Here is a 21593-nt window from a genome sequence, read left to right on the forward strand (position 1 = left end):
AGCCACAGTGTTTGCTGACAAACTGATGTTTTTAAATAAATTAGCTTTTTCTGGACACATTTCTTCTGCTGTTGCAATCATGCAATCCTTAATTAATTTGCCATCAGTAAATGGTTTCCCATGTTTTGCTATTGAATGAGCCATGCGAAAACTAGTTTCTTGCTGCTTCTTGTTCAGCATTTACTTTCTTAAACAACAATTGCTGAGATTTCAACCTGTGTTTCAAAGATTCATATTTTTCTAACTGTAGGCTTCTGTAAATTTGGAGTAATTTTGAGAATGTTTAGTCTCATAATGACACTTTATATTGTATTCTTTGAGGACTGATATTGTTTCATTGCAAATTATACACATTGCCTTATTACCTGACTCAATCACGAAATGTTGATATCCCCACTGCTCTTTAAATGTTCTGCACTCTCTATATATCTTTTGTTTGTTTCTTTTCCATATTTATACAAATCTACACAAAAGTGACATAACTTCACATCAAAATAATGTCAATTAATACTATTAAGAGCAGGCAGGGTTCTAAGTAAACAAAATGCAGCGGATTTATCTTTAAGACACTTTTAAACACACTGTATTTTCACTAAGAAACTATAGTCACAAAACACACTAGTTGCACTATATTTCACTTCTCAGATCAAACTTTGGAACTATCCAACTCTCAGTTGTTGCCCATATTTGTACCATGCATCCTCGGTGCATAGAACATATTCAAAAACTCCCTTTAAATATTTTCCCTTGTTCCTTATTTTGTCCTAGACAACATTTGAATTTGGAATGTGTGCTGTACATATTAATAAGTATAGACAGATATACTGTAAATATATATTTACTGTTTTGTAGCAAACAAAAAGTGGAAAATTATTTTGTCATCTTAAATTTTTACTTTTTTAATCTTAAAAGAAAAAATAGGCTTCTTAATGTAATTATTATATAGTATCACAATAAAATTAATAATAGTAACATTATTAAAAAATAAGCACTGATAATAGTAAAGTTGACAATGTAATTTTGCTAATATTATAGTAAATTTTATTCATAATCATCCTATGATTTACAGTAAGATTGATTTTTAGAATATAATAAAATATTTACCATTTTATTACTTTCGGAAGTAATAATAGATGGGCACTGAGAACTTTTTCTTCTTTTTGTATACTCCTCCACTTCATTTTCTAACCTCTTTTTTAACGTTGAATTCCAGTGATTTTTAATTGCATTATCTGTTCTATAAAATATATTTTTATAATTATGATTAATTAATTACATTTTACAAAAATTACAAAAAGTATGGCTTGATTTATTCAAAATTAATACAAAAAATATTGTTAACAATTAAAATTAAATTATTTATGTAATTTAATAAATATATCATTAAATACAACAGAATAATTAAGCCTTTACAAGCTTATTAAAAAGAAAAAAGAAAATTCAAACATAATGTGTTCACTTTAACATTTATCCAGGTGCAAAAGAGATCTTCCCAACATTGCATTAGTTTCACAGTAATACATAAATTTTTCCATCTCTCTCTCAAGCATGAGAACAATGGATGAAATCATTTTAAGATTTAGTATAACATGAAAAGAATCTCTGACTACAAAAAATAAAAACTAATATTGCATAAATTAATATGAAAATTGTTAGCTTTATTTTGCTATAGTACAATGTTCAAAACAAGCATATTCAGCAGCATTAGATAAGTGTAGAAAGTTGAGAATGACACTATGAGTAACATGTATCTGGAGTCACTGTCATGCATGCCTCTTACATTCATATCCCTAACTCATCAACATCATACAAGGTTTGCTGGGTACACTGATGCTTAATGAACCCAAGAAAAAAATTTAGTGGAGTGAAGTCATGAAACATGATCTTGTTATCCTATACATCAGTTGTCAAACTCCTTGATGAATCTGACTCACATCTGCCCAGGAACATACTGACATGCATCACACTGGTACCAAATATGCTGCAGTTGCTCCAATGGCAAATTGTCCAGCCATTTGTCCACTGTCATATATAGGATATTAAGATATCATTAGTCCAGGTGCTGACAATGAATGTAGGACCAAAAACCTGTTCACTCCAGATATTTAGTGTAAAATCACACCCAGAATTATATATTTTACACGCAGCATAGTGCACTGTGCCCAATAACAATTTATGTCAGTTAAATACTCCAATTTGGGAAATATCATCAAGCAGTTATGGTTCATTCTGGTATAAATTTAACATCAAGTTGCACCAATTTAATTGTTGTGCATCATCACCTGCATGTTGTACCAGTTGCAGATAGTAGATGAATGGGTGCATATCAAGGTGACAAAGTTGGTATATTTGTGTGTGTTATAATCCACTTTGTCTCACTGCTCACATATGCTTGTATGTAAATGTTTATGGAAGTATGTCCATATTTCAACATTGCGAAGACAAGGACAACCTGGATCATGACTCCTGACTGTACTATCAGTTAGCATCAAGCAATGCATTACTTTCAGAATTATCATATATACCAGGCCATATATATGTATATATAGGCCTTGGTACTGCTGAAAACCATTCATAGAATTTACTGTACATCATACTTGTGCATTTCTTCTTGTTTCCTTATAAAGAATAATCATTTCACAATAGTGTTCACGAGTATAAGACATTGCCATAATACTCTATCAATTAACAAACTGAATGATGCCAATGTCTTATAACAGAGCCAACGTATGTCAATTTATCAAAACCAAAGTTTAATGTAAACCACACTTTGAATACTGAATGTTATTAATAATAAAAATAAAGACCAACAACTGCCAAATCATCGGGCTAGCAAATGGCTATAGTAATATTAATCATTTTTAAGTTAATTTGGTACTAGAGTTAGGCGTTAGGCACCATCTCTTGCTAAATTTAATAATTAGAAATTTAATTAAATAATTTAAATAAATTTCTTCCAGTTAGGCCTAAATTTATTTAAATTATTTAATTAAAATTCTAATTATTAAATTTAGCAAGGGATGGCGCTTAACGCCTAACTCTAGTACCAAATTAACTTAAAAATGATTAATATTACTATAGCCATTTGCTAGCCCGATGATTCGGCAGTTGTTGGTCTTTATATATAACGGGTTAGTTGTTGTTTATTTAAATAATAAAAATGTCAGACAACAGCTTAATCCAGTAGAGAACAAAAATGTTAGTTCATCTTTGTTCTCTACTATATTAAGGTACAGTTTGGTTTTTATCAAATTTTAATTTGCATCAATTTACAACTTGCTGATATTAAACAAAAACACGAAATTATTGAATATCACAAAGAAGAAACATGGAATGAGAAAAATCAGCAAGTGTCCAAGAATGTGAAAATTCAAGCTGTGGAAATTGGCAAGAAATAAAATAAGCTACTAAGTCATTGGCCTTGTGATGACAATAAGTAGAAAATCCAACAGTTGCAAAGTGAGAATAGGGCTCTCGATGACAAAAGTTGTCATAAAATGGTTCTACAGAGTCAGAAGAAGTAAGAATGTTCCTGTATCAAGGTTAATCATACAAGTCAAAGCCTTACAGTTTGCATCTGAATTAGGTGCTGTGGACTTAAAATCCATTCAAAGCTACTGTTAAGTATATAAAAATATCAGAAAATTTATTTAAAATTTAAAATTTCTAGTCATTATACAAATTATGTGAACTTCATTAATTATCTGTACAGATACGCAAAATTAAATTTTCAAATAAAGACATAAGTTCTATCATGTGTACAATTTAATGCTTATGTTTTAAATTCAAATTACATCGCTTTATCCATTTTTAAGTTTTCCATCTTGTGGATACAAAGGGGGCCTTTTTTCCATGCCCATTGTGGATTCAGCCAGGTCTACAATAGGGGTCCTGGGTAGTGAAGAACAAGTCTAACATATACAGGACAGACCATACATGAAAAATTCCTGGGATTGCTTGTCCAGATTCAATCTCAGGTCCCCATAGAGCAGAAGGCTAACTCCTTTATTTGCTATCCAACTGTCAAATATATTGTGTAATATAAAAATAAATCAAAGCAATTAAAACAGAAATGTTAAATTTGAAGTTTTCATAATTGCAGTCAGTCAGTTTAATTCAAGACTACAGACCTAAATTATTAGGTAAAAATTTATCATATACTTGAGTAAATTTTCTAATTATTTTAATCAAACTAATACATGTATAAAAGAAAAAAGTTAAGTGTCCAAATCCTTACCTTCCTTGCAATAATTTAGAAATTTTAGCCCACTGATTTCCCCATTGTTTGTGAGCTTGACAGATTATGGACTCCTCTTCTTGTGTCCATGCAGTTTTTTTGATTGAAGGATTTAGATGATTATGCCATCTGAAATATTTTTAATTAATAATTAAACAAACTAAATTTTAATTAGATAAAGTTATTATTAAAATCAGTAAAAAATACAGCATTTCAAATATCTTACTCTAACTTTTATTACATTTATATTTGATGTTTTATCATTTTCAATTATAATAGTGTTGGTGTTTATACATTTTTACAATTATTTAAGTGTTTTTAAAAAATAATAAAAGTATTTATTTATTACTGAAAGTATTTTTCTACTGTAGATACTGACTAACAAATGAATTTCTTTCTTAATAAAAAATCAATTGATTATTATCTGTTTAATTTAATAAATTAATAAAAAATAACAAAACAAATTTTTCTCAAGCGAGGTCATAATTAACAACTTCAATTTATAAAAAGTAATCTGATATAAATATATAATAAAATACAAAAGTCATTTGGTTTTGTACACTTCTGTGAAAGAATGATAAATTAGATACATGCATAGTCATCGAAACCACAGCTACGATTGAGGCAACGCTCAACTGTAGCTACAAGTTCCAAGAAAAGTCAACATGCTGACATCATCTGCGATGATTAGCAGTTAATGGTAGATTACCGTAGAAATTCCTGATTTCTGTTGAATTAGTATATCAGATACATCTGATTTTTAAAATTTCTATAATCTGGAAACATCAGTAAAAGAATGCATGATTATAAAATATTCTGTGGTTCACATCATCCTAGTAAATGTTCTCTGTTAAGTTATAGGGGGAAAACCCATAAAAATACAGCTACTTTGTAATTGTTTCATGAAAAAATAAATATAAAATATTTTTCAATTTCATTTATAAAAAAAAATACTTTAAATGAGCATTTATAGAAGAATAATGTAAAAATTATTACAATGCATATGCAAACTTAATTTCTAGCCATACTTTGCTAATGATAGCAGAAAAGAAATTTAATATGTGACGAATGACAAATATCTTAAAAAGTAACAATTATTATACTTTTCTGAACAAATTTCATTTAGAATGATGTTAATATTTTGTTTCTTTACAAGATAATTATGTATTTTTCTAAAGAAATACCCATATTGACCTGCATAATGAGATTAAATTGTTCGTTACTGCTAAATGTTCTGTTCGATTTTTTGATGTTCTATCCTGAAGAAGGTCGTTAAATACGACCGAAAACATTAGTTAGTTTCTAATAAACACGGCTGCTTATATATAAGGTGTTATGAGTTTTTGTCTTAATAAGTCATGCAGTCTATGATGAGCTAGATTAAATTAATTTAATAATTCATAACATTCTTACTAATCATATCAATTTTAAATATATAATAAGAGTTACAAATTTAAACAAATTTGTAACTCTTATCATTTCAAATGATAAGAGTTTAAAGTTCATTATCAAATGATCTCAACTCGAGATCATTTACAAACAAACAGATAGTACATTTACTGAAATTATAGATTTCACTTTATCTATTTGGATATGTAAATATTTTATACCCAAAAGAAAACTGACATCGATGTATTTCACTAGTTACAAGTATTAAACCATTCCTAAAACAATATAGTGCTCATATATTTTAATTATTTTTAGATAAATGTGTGCCTTTAAACCAGTGATTCTCAACCTTTTTTTCATCACGGTACACTTTTAATAATTAAAAAATTTGGCAGCACACAAGGTTACTTCGGTAAGTACCGCAGGACAACCGGTGACGTCATAACAATGATTTTTAACTGCAGTTGATTATTTAGGTAACATTTTCTAAACTACCAGCAGTTACCAGTAACACCGGTTACAATTTCTAAATGCGCCCTAGGAAAGCACAAACCGATTGAACTACTTATCTGACATCACTTATGTATGGGTAGTCTCGGTGGTGGCACACTTCAAAAATCTCAGTGGCTGGAAATCACTGCTTTAAACAAATATGATATATTGAAAAAATTTTTTGAACAAAATATGTTTAAACATTCAGCTTGTAAAGTAATTTATCTCCATATCCTTTTTATTATAATTTCTAATAATCCTATTTTAAATCCTCTTTTCTTTTATTGTACAATAAAGCAAAATAAGAAATATAATGCTTACTTGCTGTGCCGTAATTAACTTTATGTTTTTAGTATTTTACTTTAGAAAATAATTCATGATATGAGACTAAGTAGTCAGTGTTGTTACATTCTATTACGATATAAAAGTGATATATCAGGTTGTAAATATGAAATTAATGAAATTTAGATATTTTGATTTTTTATAGAATGACTGAGAAAAAAATGTTATATATCCACATCAATATTCTAGAAGCAACTCTGCTTCTAGAATATTTGATGTGGATATATAACATTTTTTTAGGGAGCATTTAATCACATACTTCATTAGAAATAGATGCAATGTGCAACGTCTAACAATATGAAACTTTTCACATTCATTTGCTGTTCAAAAGTGGCCACAACACAATAAGGGACTTGATCTAATCCTGCAAGGCATCTGACAAGGACAGTCAACGGGGAGACTTGCTACAATTGATTCAAAAAATTCAAGATGAACCCAATCCAGGCAGCAATTCCACCATTGATGATGACATTCTCCTGCAACTAATAGACAATAAACCATGGTTTGACCATCAGAGAATTAGCAAAACTACTTGAGTGTTCTCAAACACTCCAAAAATTGACAAAGTCCTATACCACCACAACAACATGGCAGCAAAAAAATGTCTTAGAGAAGCTGGCCAGTCTGGGTTGGGAGGTTCTGCCTCATCCATCTTACAGCCCAGACTTCACACCAACTGTCTATCATTTATTTTGCACACTGCAGAATCATATTGCCAATATATAGTTCGATGACAATACCATTATGAGAATGACACTCAAGACTTTCTTCAAAGAAAAACTCCAGTCATCTATGCTCACAAGACTGAAAGTTTGCAGCAAAGGTGGCATGATGTGATTTTTATTGATGGCAATTACTAGGCTGAACTGTAATCAATGAGTTAACTGTCAATAAAGTTTTTTCAAAATGTCTAAATTTCACCATTACAAGCTTATTCCAACTGAATATGCATAATGTTTTAAACATACAGGAAATCCTTGTTAGTTCAAAATCATGAAATAATCACAACTTATCTGAGATTTATATATTTCTGTACAATAAGCCTAATGCCACATAACTGATGTAATTTATTAAGCGAACAGAATACAAATACATATACAGAATGTATGTTAATTATTATAATTAATAACAATAATATAAATGTGAAGGCAAACAGCATGTGTCTGATGAGACCTCACATGTTACCAGATAAGTTTTATAAAAAGTAAAGCATAATTCCTTGAATTGTAGCCCAAATTATTTTTAAAGTGTCTTCAAACAGTAGTAAAACATCCAAATATAGTAGCCTAGAGCCCTACAAAAATCTCAATCTGCTACTCGTAGCCCAATCCCGCAATCCCAAAAACAAGCCATATTTTATGACAAGAGAAAAAAAGGGTAGTTCAAGGGTAAGGTGATACCTGAAAATGTGTTATTGTAAAAGCAAAGCCATATTGACCAGATTAGTTATTCTTGGTCTATTGTTCTCTTATAGCATGGAGGCACATTGATCTAAACAAACAAGTTAACATATGCATATCACAGGATTTCAAATTAACAAGGATTTCCTATAGTTCTATTTTAGCATAAAATTTTTTTTTACATTAATATGAATTAATAAGGCATGTCAGTTACAATGTGTATTCCATAGTTCCCATGGAATACACATCACAATTCTTCCCTAATTGTATTTATTAAAATCATCAAATCAAAAAGTGATTCTAAACACATCATAACTGATATATTTAACAAATTTTGTACCCATCTAGCATAAATGAATAACCTCCATTAATGTTTTTCAAACGTTATATTAAGGCAGTGGTCCCCAACCCTATGACCGCGGGCACCATAGCGCCCGCCGCTGTGAGACCACGATAAAAATAAAAGTATTTCGGTTTTCAATAAAATACTATGTAAAAGTTTTTTCGTTTTTAATGATTAACCACTCAAAAGTAGAAATGGCGTCCAACACAGATAAAAGCACAAAGCAAAATGCAACCGATCTCTTTTTCCCCTCCGCCAAATCTTCACCAACCAAATTTCCCATACCTGAAATGAAATAAACCAGTCTGTTCTGAATATCATAAAATCAAAGTACAGATCACGACTTACAGATGAACACCTTGACGATTGCTTACGAGCAGGAATATCATCATACTCTCCTAATTACGAAGCAATGGCCAATGAAATGCAATGCCAAAAATCACATTTACTTTCAGATTTATATTTTTTATAAAGAATTTTTATACTCTGTAGATTTTGTATGCATTGTTTAGTAATTACTTGTTTTGTAAAAATTATTGTTAATAGTCTTGTGTATGTTTTATTACATTTTTGGAATTAAATGTTTTCTGTACATTATGTGTATGTATTATTAACTATGTCCAAGTATAAATTCACGTTTAAAAAATAAATGGTGCCCGCCGTCCAACCAGTATTCTAGAATGTGCTCTTAGGTACAAAAAGGTTGGGGACCTCTGTATTAAGGCATCAATATTTTTATATATTCAGTATTTTTAGAAATTAAAAATTCTTCATTAAGAAAACATAGCTGAAAGAATGTCATCACTGTTTCACTTTCATTGTTTAATAGTAAATCATAACAAAATTTCCTTAGTTTTCATTATAATTCACATATGTAACAATAAATAGTATTAATAGTGTTATATACTGTTTACAATTATTAGTGTTTACATAAACAATAATAATTTATTGTCAATCACATACACACCTTATCCATTAACGATACTTTTTTCAGTTTCAAACAATTCAAACAATCTTTTTTTTAAGTTTCATTTATAATTTACCTTTGTTTCCCAAATTTACTGTAAACTTCTCATCAATACTTTATTTCTCATTTTATCATTACTAGAAAACTTTAAAATTCTCTATTTTTAATATTATAACTCACCTTTCCCGGCACTGTTTTCCTATTCTTCCTTTTAAATGCTTAGCTATTAGAGTCCATTTTTTTGGACCATGTTTTTTTACTAAATCCATAACCATTTCATCTTCCTAAATTGCATAAAAACAAGAATAACTATAAATATTTTATTAAATTTTAATTACTGATGATAATTAATTATAATAAGTTTGATATTCTAATGAAAACTTATTATACTCCTAACTAAAATTATGTCTTTGTTGTTACATAATTTAAGTAAACTTTAACTCTATTATAACAACAGATTGAACCTTTTCCCATTAAATATGAAAATTAATTTAAATAATGCATTAATTATGCTATTACATTCATATTAAATATACAGGACTCTTTCAAACTCTGTTAATAGAGTTGAAGGGGCTTAAACATCGACACGTACCAGTTCGTGCAGTCATGCAGCTCCGACGTATCGATACTAGTTAATACTAAATGTCGGGTACACTGGAGTATCCAATATACAGTTATTACTCAGGGTAATCAGCTACCCTTATCAGTTGAACTCCTTTAAAAGATTGTGTACAATACGAAAAATCATAAATAAAGTGATTTTAAAAAATGATTAACTTGTAGATGTTTATTAATTTATTTAACTGTTCTTTCAAATAAATTGTTGTTTTCAGTTTTTCAAAAAAAATTTAATTGATTAAAATTGTAGATTAGAGAAAAATATCTCTTTAGAATTGGTAAATAATGAAAATAAAACATTTATTAAATAAAAATTTATCCTGTTGTTAATCTACAACACTAAAACTATAGGACCAATAAAGAGGGAAAGAATAAATCTTATAATGGTTAGGAAAGTATAAATTTATTAAATCTACCCTTTAATAAATTTACTGAATTTTATAAAATATTAATAAACTGGGAAAAAAATTTAATCAAAAATTATCTCTGTTACAAAAACAGACTCATTAAAATGAAAATTAAAAACTAACATTTAAGTTATAATTATTTGTCATTTTATGCATTTGGTTTTCATCAGACTAGTTCATTAACACCTGCCCTCAAATTGAGGGGATGAAAGGTAATCATGCAGAGGTTAGACAGTTAAAATGTTTCAAAAAAAATTTACTGCTGTTAATTATTGATTATAACAGATTATTCTCTTAAGTTCATAATATTGAATAACTAACACAGCATTTTTAAGACTTAAATATGGCAAATGATATAATATAGTCCTATAAATTAATAAGAACTGTCCAATCTCCTTTGGCATCTTATCTCCCTTGTTTCATGACACTCCTCTGTGTTGCATTTTATTATACAGTGGAACCTGATTAAATCAAATTAATCAAGAAAAAAATTCAGAACTAGAGTTATAGAGGTTGGCTAAAAATTAAGATTTTGTACATCAGTTTATCGGTGACCCGTAATAAACTATAACAAAAAAAACCTTACATTTAGAATCCGAGCTTTCTAAAACTAGTACTTTTTCTCTACGAGTGTCTGCAGTGCTGGATGAAGAAAATACAGCTTTTCTGGAGATTTTTGCCCTTTTCGATTGCTTATATTTCAGCAAACCCCTTATAAAAGAAAAACCTGAAATTTTGCACACTACCATCTTACAATTATCTTTTGAAAGAGAGATTCAGAATTACTATAGGCATAAACTCAGGGAAAGGAAAAGAAGAAAAAACCAGTCAACAGTATCAGTTTTGCAAGTCATCATTTGATTATGACTAGCAAAACTAGTCATAATCAACTGATGAAGAATATGTGAATTTATACAGAACAATACAACTTAAAATTTATGACATCATAACGAAGATATTGTTCAGAATCTGCAGATAGACATTTACTAATCCTTAAGCCAGGAACACACGTACGTAAAATTTGACGTGACATCTAGCATAGAACAAAAAATGTAAAAATTTTTCTGAAATTTTGGCTGAAACAGAACTGAAAAAAGAGTAGAGCATGTCTCTACTTTTTATGCCAAAATTCTTCCAATAAAGAGAAGTCTTTTCTGTCATGTTAAAATAGCCACATGGTTTTTATTCTAACAATAGCGGCAACGAGGGTTAACCCTACAATTGTGATGGTCTCGAAAAAATGAAAAATAAATGAAAGAAGAGTTTGTCGAATCCATTCGACCACATCGGTGTCATGTATATGGACATTGTATTTAAACAATGTTTATGGATGGCTATAAGTGCAAATTTCAAATAACAGGTAGGTTTAGTAGAATCAATATATAGGCCTAGTATTTAGATCACACATTCTTTATTTGAATTTGGAATACAAGTGTATTAATTTAAATTTTCTATATTATAGCAGAGGAAGCAGAGAAAAAAATGGAAGGTACAAAGGGATAGATGGCCTATATGAGAGGAAAAAATTAATAAAATTAGCACTGTTAGCGGCAGTGGTGTTTCCTATTCGGCCAAAATTTTTACGTACGTGTGTTCCGGCATAAAAGCATAAAACAGAAAGTGAACCGAAAGCTGATTTCTGATTTTTTGTCACACAATTTTACATGTGTGTGTTCATGGCCTTATACTGATTTTTACTGAATTCAGCTTTGTTATGTCTACCATTTTTAGTTTTTATCATACAGGCCTATCACCTCTTCTTTTATTGTTGCAATTCTACATTGTGAGATCGGGGGGGTAGGAGGAAGTCGTATCTCCCGTTTCTCCGACTCACTTGTCAAGGATGGCTGTTTCGTTTCTGAGCGTTACGCGAGTGGATAGGAGGTGAAACGGATGGGGTCGACGATAAGGTGAAGCGATATTCGAGACAAAGAGGACACCAGCTAACAACAAAAACAAGATTTATTAAATTTAACAAGGACACCAATACAAGATCCAACTAATTTCCCTAAGTCGCGTAGGGGTCGAGAGAGAGAGCTCACAGATTCGGTTCATACCTCATTATTATGTCCTTAGAGTTAACACCTTAATATCCTCGATGTGGAGAGTAGTATCCGAAATAGGCACAGTTTTATAATGTCGTGACTGAGCACGGAGATGTTCGGACAGTAGGTCCGAGTCTGTGACGACGAGCGACGGCGTTTGTCTGGCAGATGATATGAGACTCCCCTAGAGGGGGGGAAAGGAGTGTCTTTTATAGCCTTTGGCTGGGAAAATCGGTCACGTGATCGTGGGTGGATGGCGATCGGGGTCATAGGTGCTCCCGGGACAAAAAATATATGACGAGTTCGAACATTAACTATAAACTAAGGTTGCAAGATGATCTGGATCTAGTTAAGAACAAAGGATTGTTGACAGTTATACGGCCGGGGACACATATTTTCTTGTCCGGGACCGTTTCTAGACAGGATGTTTATATGAAGGGAAAATTCCTAAAATGAATTATTACAAAAAGTGACACTGCTGGAATTCCAGATCTCACAACGTTATATTGTTTTATATCAAAAACATTATTTGTAGATATGTATCATATAATGAAAATATAAATTTTAATTCAACAACACACAAGGGGAGATCAAAAACAGTTACATAATACATATATTATTATATATATATAAATAAAATGACAATTCCTGTAAAGAACTATTACTCCAAGTTATCACTTTGATGATTAAGACATTTCTCTAACTGCACGAAAAACTTCTCAATACCAGATGTAAAAAAATGCTGTCCTTGCTTTCTCAGAAACCTTTTTTGTAGCTGTTTTGACATTTTCATTACATGAAAATTGATGAACTGACGTCTGCTTTTTCAGAGCAGGAAAAAGATGAAAATCACTGGAAGCCAAATTTGGACTGTAGGGTAGATGCTCCTGGAATTTTTTGGAGCATGTCCAATGTGACTTGGCTGTGTGATGTTGGACAATGTCATGAAAGGGAATCACACCATTCCAAGAAGACTCAGTTGTTTTCTTCTAATGGCCTCTCACAATTTCTGCAATGTCCCATAGTTCCAATTGGCATTTATTGTGCATCTGTACTTCAAAAACTCCACCAACAGCATACCCAAGTAATCCCAGAAAGCAGATACTGTAACCTTTCCAGCAGATAGCATGACTTTAATTAAACTTTGTCTACTGTGGTGAATAAGAATGGATGTTTATCTAAAGTTGGCAATAAATTATGATGGAATCATGTCTCGTCCCTAGTCAAGATTCAGTCACAGTTCAAACCAAATTCTGCATACCACTGCAACAAATTTGATGATGCCATCATTTGTTCGGACTTGTGATCATCTGTTAACACACACAGCACCATATTGCATACACTTTTGCGTAATGCAATTCATCTGCCCTAATGTAATATACTGTGTTACAGCTCAACCCAAGTTTTAAAGCAAAGTTATCTGTCTGTATGCTGCAAAGTTAGCTGTCTATTCTGTGCGATGAGTTATTCAACATGTTCTGCATTGAAGAAAATGGATACCCACTTTTTCCTGGATTTTAGTCACTCGCATCATTTCTACGAGATACAAATACACAACAATATTTGACATGTTGCCTTTGATATCATCTACTCACTGTAAACTTCAAAAGCTACTGATAAATTTAATCTGGTGGTATCTTCTTGGCTGATAAACCACAGAACCAATTGCACTTATACCTGGTGTAATATTTCTAAACAAGTTTCCATTTACTTTGTCAGTGCACACCTCTTTATATTCATAAACATGACATGTGATTGTAAGCACTAGGATCCTCTTCCAAACAAACATGAGCCATATCAGGCTAATGTAAATAACATTTAACTTTTTCCTGATTGTCTGTCATATAAAAATAAAATTGAAAAGCATCTTCTTAGAATGTACAGAAAAAAATCCAATGTCAAAATTCACTACTAAAGGAAAATATAATGTTTGAATGGCAGTGGTTGTCATATAATCTCAAAACAATTTTTACTGTTAAGCATGTTTCACAATCATTGAGAAAGCAGAGTCAATACAATTCAAAACATGATATTTTGGCAGAATAATCTACACAATAGATGCAGTTTTTACTTTCTGCCCTGTTTCGTAATCAACTTGCAGATACATTAAGTATTCCTATTGGTTAAAATTGACAATAAACCATATTTGTTATTATTATACACATCTTCCAATGGATGTTTTTGGTACATTTGGTTACTGGTCCACATTTGTACAACAACAACAACCTTAACAAGAATGCTTCACAATTTTACTATCCTCTGTTTAGCTGGAATGTTTGTGATTCCACTTGATTTCAAGAACAGCTTGAGTAGAAAATACTGCCCACAAACTGACTGCAAAAATTGGTCTGTGTAATTTTACATGTTTGTGAAATGACTTTCAAAGTGGCAGACTTGCAATTCCATCCTCCTGTTTTGTGTGTTGCAAAGGATGATTGTGAAACAGGTTTTATTCAAATTAATTATAAAACTTTTATAGGAGTGTTAACTTTGATATAATTAATTTTAATGTATTGCTGCTAGGTATAAAGTTATTAATACATACAATGGCATTGTTATTTTTCTATTACTTAATCCAAAAATGCTACATAATCGGTGCAGATTTAGTCACACTAAATCAATGATGTCAGATTAATATCAGGCGAAACCATGATTAATCAATTCAAACAAAATAATTTGATCTAAAAGGTAAACAGTTAGGTTGCTATCTTATACTAAAATTAATAGTTATATATATGTCATATTATTTTGCAGTTGTAGTCGTGGGGTCGAGTGTAGGGTGAGCAAGACAGAAGAAAATTGGAGACCATAAAAACACATCTGTTCTCTTTCGGGTCCTCACTCAAATTCTACTTTATTCTTTATTTATTGGTGTTGTTAACCTCATTTTAAAAGGGATGAGATTAACAAAGTAAATTACAGAAAAATATATACACTGGTCAAACCAATCGTGTGATATCACACTTATTACACATAGAATGTGATATGCATCTTTCCAACATCCACATCCATATGGATGTGAGCACATGAAGCAGCAGAATATGCAATTGACCGATTGATTCATATATAAATCTTGTTCAATTGCAGAACCTCTCTTGTTCAACTGCCTTTACTGGTAAAAATCTGTTGATTTTATGCAGTATAATTTCAACAATGTCTCACCAACATGATTTACCTGAATCAACAACTTAGAGGTTGATTGGAAGGTTGGAATTAGGTCAGAACAAAGGATGATAGCAAAAGCCATCAATGTAAAGTATCATTTTCTGACTGTACATCTATTTCCATCTTACAGGAAATGTTCAAAAACAACAAGGTCAAGAATATTTATGAGTAACAGCAAGGGACAATCATTATCTACTGTTAAGTGCCCATCAGAAGACAGAGCTCCAACAAAAGTTTCACTTGGCAACAGGATGTAGAGTATCAGGTCAAACCATTTAAAGTCATCTTTGCAAAGGCAGGCTTTATGCACATAGGCCAATAATTTGGGTCCATTGAACTGTATGCCCCATAGAAATTAAACTGAAGATCTATTTTGATTGTGGACATAATGAGTAGAGTCATGTTCTCTTTACTGACGAATGCAGATTCACTCTGCAGTCAGTTACTCGACAAATTCTCATGTAGAGAGAACAAGGTACAGAAGATTATCCAGCATTTGTGTAGGAATCATCATAATATGACAGAGTTACACTAATCATTTGGACTGACATAAGCAGCAGTGAACATACAGACCTGCACATCATAAATGGCAGTCTGGCAGCCACAGCTGTAGAGACAAGATTTTCTGACAGCAGCTATTTTGAAAGAGACTTTCAAGGATTGCAACAAGTTTTTTCTTGGCCTACTACAAGCTCTGTTGCTCTTATCTAAATGTCATATTTAATCAAATTAAATATATATATTTTTAATTTATTTAATAGTATAAACAACTATTTTCTATCAAAACTATGCAAGATAAACTTAAACAATTTTGAATTTCTAGATTTCCCCCATTAGTGGCATTCCACAAGGATCAATTTTGAGCAGACTATTTTTCTCTGCATACATTAACAATCTCTTCAACAATATTAATTCTAAAGTTACAGCTTATGCTGACAATATAAAACTCTTAAATCGCAACCATAACATTTTACAAACCAACCTTAAAATTCTATCTTTAGCTTTCAGTAAAGTAAATTTAAGAATTAATATTCATAAAACTGTACTGATATTTTTCTCTCTGATCAGAGATCTGCCAACATCTGCATCTTTACATTTATAATCATGTTTTAAATTACTGTATATTCTGGCGTATAAGACGACTTTTTAACCCAGGAAAATCTTCTCAAAAGTCGGGGGTCGTCTTATACACCGGAATATACGGTATGTATCATATAGAGATTTAGGAATCGCCTTTGACAATAAATTGACCTTTAAAGGTCATATTAAAAAAAAAAAAATCACAAAATCTACCGCAATTTACTAGGAAATTTTAGGGTGGTTTCATAAACCTAGATCCTCAAAAACTGTACTAAAGTCAATTTTATTTACAAATTTCCAGTCTTTAATAGATTACTGCTTATCAATCTGGGCAATGTCAGCCCCTTCTTTATTAAACAAAGTTATTAAGGAAATACAAAGTATATTTCCTTTTAAACAGATTTTGCCATCATCCGTACACTAATAATGCCAATGTTGCAAGAGTCAGAGTGGGACTACCTAATTTCAAAAAGAGAGTTAAGTATTTCGACCGAATTTCAATCTATAAATATTTTAATGGCGTAATATACAATTACTGGCTCAGATTAAAACTTCCCACCAGAATAACTAGTTCACAATCATGTCTACATACCCATTTTTTTTAATTGATTAGCATATATTGCAGCTGATGGATGATCATTTTGAATAATTTTAGATCTTTGAACATAACACTGTTTCTTTAATTATTATTAATTTTGGTCCAGGCAATGTTAATTCTGTGTTAATTTGTTTTATGGTTCTTAGATTTTACATAACATTTCCTAAGTAAACATTATTTGACTTATTCAAGTGAATGCTTGTTTTAGTGCTACATAATGTGATTCTTAATTTATATCCAATTTTCATTATTTTTTTTTTGTATTATTACAGTTTATTTTTATTCCATAGCCAAGGTAAGCACTATTAACCTTGTTAATTGTGATTTCTAATTATTGTTTGGTTTCTGCTAGAATGACTAGTGTCAGCAAATTCTATGTTTCTATCATTTAATATAATTAAAATAAGACACAAGAACTTACTGGAACGGAAAGTAAAATGTATAACACCTTTAACACATCCAGTATAAAGATTTAATAGCTTTATACTGGATGTGTTAAAGATGTTATACGTTTTATTTATTATAATTTCTGGCTCCTCTCCTATGGCTTTCATTATTTCCTGCATTTAGATAAAATGACATGGAATAACAACAGGCAGCTCTTATTAAATTTTATCAGTTAATTAGTGTCTAGATAACAATATATATGTTCAAATAAATCAAAAAAATGAAGAAAAATAAAAGAAAGAAGTCATTCAGATAGTTCAGAAATCAAATATTTTTGTTTTCTGTACCTATTAAGGCACGAAAACTGCCTTAATAAATCAGTGTTAAACTATTATTATTTGATCTATTAAGGCAGTTTCTATGCTTATTATGTTTAAAATAATCTTAATGGTTGATTACATTATTTTAATTGCCTACATTACCATCTTAATAGTTGTTTATTAATAGATTTAGAATTTAATTTGAAATTAATATATATTTCCGGAGAAAATAAAAATTTTAATCTAACCAGCTGCATAATTAAATAAACCAATGAAAAATTAAAGAAATGTATAAATTATTATTATTATTATTGAGACAAATTAAAAATTTTTTGAAAGTAAGCTATTTAGAAAACATTGTTATTTCTTGAGTGTTTCAGAGTTTTCTTTCTCTAAAATAATATTTATTCGTAATTGAATTAACAAAGTTTATTGTATGAATAAATCCTACAACACTGATTGTTAAGATTAGAAAAATTCTTCAATTATAAATTCTTTTTGAGACATCTTTAATTTTATACATTTCAAATGATATTGAATGTCTTTTTTATTATAATAGCTTCTTGTTCTTATTTTCTTTTTCTTATATTGCTATATATTTGGCTATTAATTTAGAACATATCATACCACATTTTATTACCTGGTATTATTATTACTTTTACTTTTTAAGAAACATTGAAAGTGATAAAAACTTCAATTTATGGAAAAATCAAAGAAAAAAATTAGCAAAATACTACCTATTTACAAGTTTACATTTTACAAGAGGAAAAATTTGTATAACAGAAAAATCTATTTTATTATTGTTTTAATTATATTACTCCAACTGAAGAGAAGGAACAAAACCTGAAATGTATACATAGTTGACTTGGAATTTAATAAAAAAATGAAAAAAAAAAAAGGTTTAAGTCAATTTCCTAAAAAGACAGCGTGATAAATCCTAGATTAATAGCCAAATACATAGCTATATAAGAAGAAAAGAAAATATAGAATGCTTTTTTTTAATCAATATTATATGGAATAGAACATTCAAGTACAGTATAAATGTTTGAAAATATTTTTAAAAAAAGTGAAAATATACAGAGCAAAATTTAAATACTCAAGGAAAATGACAGTTGTGTTTGAATTTAGTATATTATTTGAAAAGTTTTTTGAAAATTAATACATTATAACCAAACTTATAAGTTACAAATAAAACTTAACACATTTATAAATTATGCTGTTTTCTAAGCTCTTAAATCCACCTACCCTTCTTTTAACTCTAATTATCTTCCTATAACAGAGATATTAAACATATCCAAGATAAACCTTCTTAACTATTAATTAAATTAGTTAATTTCTTGTATGAGTTTGCTAATGATTTTCTCGAAGGCTGTTTTACCCAACACAGACTCAAACTATTTCTCAGCTCTTTCACATCATTTGCATTTATAATCTTTGTGTGCTTTGGTAATCCATATATATAGTATATAATTTGCTGTAAAAGCCTTACAGAAAATCCTAATCTGCACTCTATAATCAGTGCAAGTTTGTTCCAATAGACTAACTACGTCTGCCAAGACCATGTTATAGCAAAGTACCACCAATCCAACTACCAATCTATAATGTTAATTAACCCTAATAGCAATTGACTTGTATAAAAGTATTCTTCATTAAGCTTAGCTTATTTAGTTTATTCCCGCACTGTTAGTTCTTAACTGGTTCATGACTGAAAGGCTCCTCTTAACATCTAAATACTATCCTGCATTTTTTATATATAGGATTATCTAAGCCATTATCTCTTTAACCTTTACTACCATCATCTGTATGTTCATTTGTGTTTTGTTTGTCCTAATCTTTTTCATAAAGGTGTTTTAATAAGTACTTTATGACATTTGTAGGACTCATACATTAGTAGTAGTGGTATGGGCCATACTGATCACAAAACTTAATTGAATTAATTTTCTAATCACAAATCTTAATTTAATTAATTTCATTTTAACAACGAGTTTAATATACAGTGGGTGATCGGTTAACGAACGTAATCCGTTCCAAGACTTCGTTCGTTATCCGAATTGTTCGTTAACCGATTATCAATTTACTGTAGGTTTTTATGGGAATTCGATTAATTCGTTCTGGATACTCCAAAAAAATAAAAAATATATACTTTCTTACTACGTTTATTTATACGTAATAATAAAAATACATATATACACAGTCTTGCACTTTTATTAGTCGTGTTTTTTCCCGTTTGTGGAGGTTAAAGAATCTGTCCAATGTCGATTGCTTTTCTCCCATCTTCAGGATTTTTCAGAAGTAATTAATAGCATTGTAATTGTAGAGATCCCCAAGCCTATAAACCTCATTCTGGTTTCGATGCCATTTGAATAACTGTTGTTCTGGCATCCTCTCACTTCTACAAAAGATCTTTAATAGCAGATGACAGCACTGGTCCTCTTTCATCTTCCTCTTTTTCAAAAGAAAACACATCTTGGTGTTCTTCATTTAAGAGTTCTTGGAGTTCTTCTGTCATCACATCAGTTTCAGGTGCCATCATGAGCTCTTCAATGCTCTTTATTTCTCAGATGTGATTTTCATTACTCCTTTAGCTGCTTGAGACTTCTCAATAATTCTTCATAGCTATGATTGTGCCTACTGTAGACCTGTTCACACAATACTGCCTAGCAACATAAGACATCTTGTGTCTGCTCTCTACCTTGGCTATTATCCCTTGCTTGGTTTCTATGGTGAGCACAGTTTTTGACACACTGCTCTTTTTAGACTCCATAATATTATCAGTTTTTTTTTAAATAAAAAGTTCAGAAAAGCACTTAGGAGACAAGGGAAGACCAATTGGTATTCACTATTTTACATCGCTTCCTTTTCTGTTTGTTCCATAAAGCGTCCATTGTCCGAACATAAAAATCTTTTGCAAAAACGTTCATTATCCGATTCGTTCGCAGTCCGAACAGTTCGTTAACCGATCACCCACCGTATTCCATTTAATTATCAAATGTTTTTTTAAATTAATTATTTTCTAGTAGCGGTTTTGCGGATGCTACTCACAAATCCCAAATTAATTTTTTTTATCAAAAATCTTAATTAAATTAAGTTTCGTGATCAGTATGGCCCATACCACTACTACTTACATAACCATACATAATTAGTTATAGTTATTTAGCTATTTATTAACATTTGAATGGAATATATTATTAGCATTACCAATAAAAAGCTCAACTCTTTAAATAGCGATTCAAATACATAATTTAAGGTAAAATGTTTAAATAATAAATGTAATTGAACAGATTGCACACGGAAAAAAGTAATATAGGTGTTGATAGTTTAAAAAAATAAGTTTAAAACGCAAGCATGACACACGGAAGTATTATTTGATTCAATATAAACAATGATTTAACGACGATTTAATTTAATAAGAATTCGGAACTAAATGTGAATTATTAAAATTAAAAGCTGCGAATATTTTTATATATAAAAGCCGAATAAAAGTGGGGAGGACAGTTTCGGACGATGTGATTGAAAACGAGAACAACGCAGGTGGTGTTACCTGGGATTTACAATCGCGACTTATTAACGCCTTTCTTCCCCTCGCACGTGCAGACTAAAACCGGACGGACTAACTTCCGGCTGGGGAGTTTCCCACAAAAGCACATTGTTTCACTTCGTTCCAATTAGGGACGGGTGGTGTCCTTGTGACGTAATACAATCGATGAGAAGCGCGAATCGGTTCCAATTCATTCATCCCGAGATGGGAAAGCGGAAATCACAACCATTCCAATGCTGGATGCCAATTATTATTCTACTTGGGT

At 30.5% G+C, this 21593-nt stretch overlaps 2 protein-coding genes across 5 annotated transcripts in view; one reads left to right on the top strand and one right to left on the bottom strand.

Annotated features, from left to right (window-relative positions):
- The window catches only part of LOC136968390 (transcriptional activator Myb-like), an 81768-nt gene that overhangs the window by 54425 nt on the left and 5750 nt on the right, over positions 1-21593 (bottom strand). For all 4 annotated transcript variants that reach the window (XM_067262405.1, XM_067262406.1, XM_067262407.1 and 1 more), the window contains exons 4-6: positions 9351-9454; positions 4238-4366; positions 1105-1237 (exon numbers count right to left, since the gene is read on the bottom strand). In XM_067262405.1, coding sequence (XP_067118506.1) covers positions 1105-1237; positions 4238-4366; positions 9351-9454 — 366 coding nt within the window. The remainder of the gene's footprint in view (positions 1-1104; positions 1238-4237; positions 4367-9350; positions 9455-21593) is intronic.
- LOC136968389 (receptor-type tyrosine-protein phosphatase T-like) overlaps positions 12709-21593 on the top strand; it is a 63787-nt gene continuing 54902 nt past the window's right edge. The window contains exon 1 of the mRNA XM_067262403.1: positions 12709-12718. The gene's annotated coding sequence lies outside the window, so the exon portion shown is untranslated. The remainder of the gene's footprint in view (positions 12719-21593) is intronic.

Source organism: Centruroides vittatus, unplaced genomic scaffold (assembly GCF_030686945.1).
Source record: "Centruroides vittatus isolate TY-2023 unplaced genomic scaffold, ASM3068694v2 contig_1457, whole genome shotgun sequence".
Lineage (NCBI taxonomy): Eukaryota > Metazoa > Arthropoda > Arachnida > Scorpiones > Buthidae > Centruroides > Centruroides vittatus.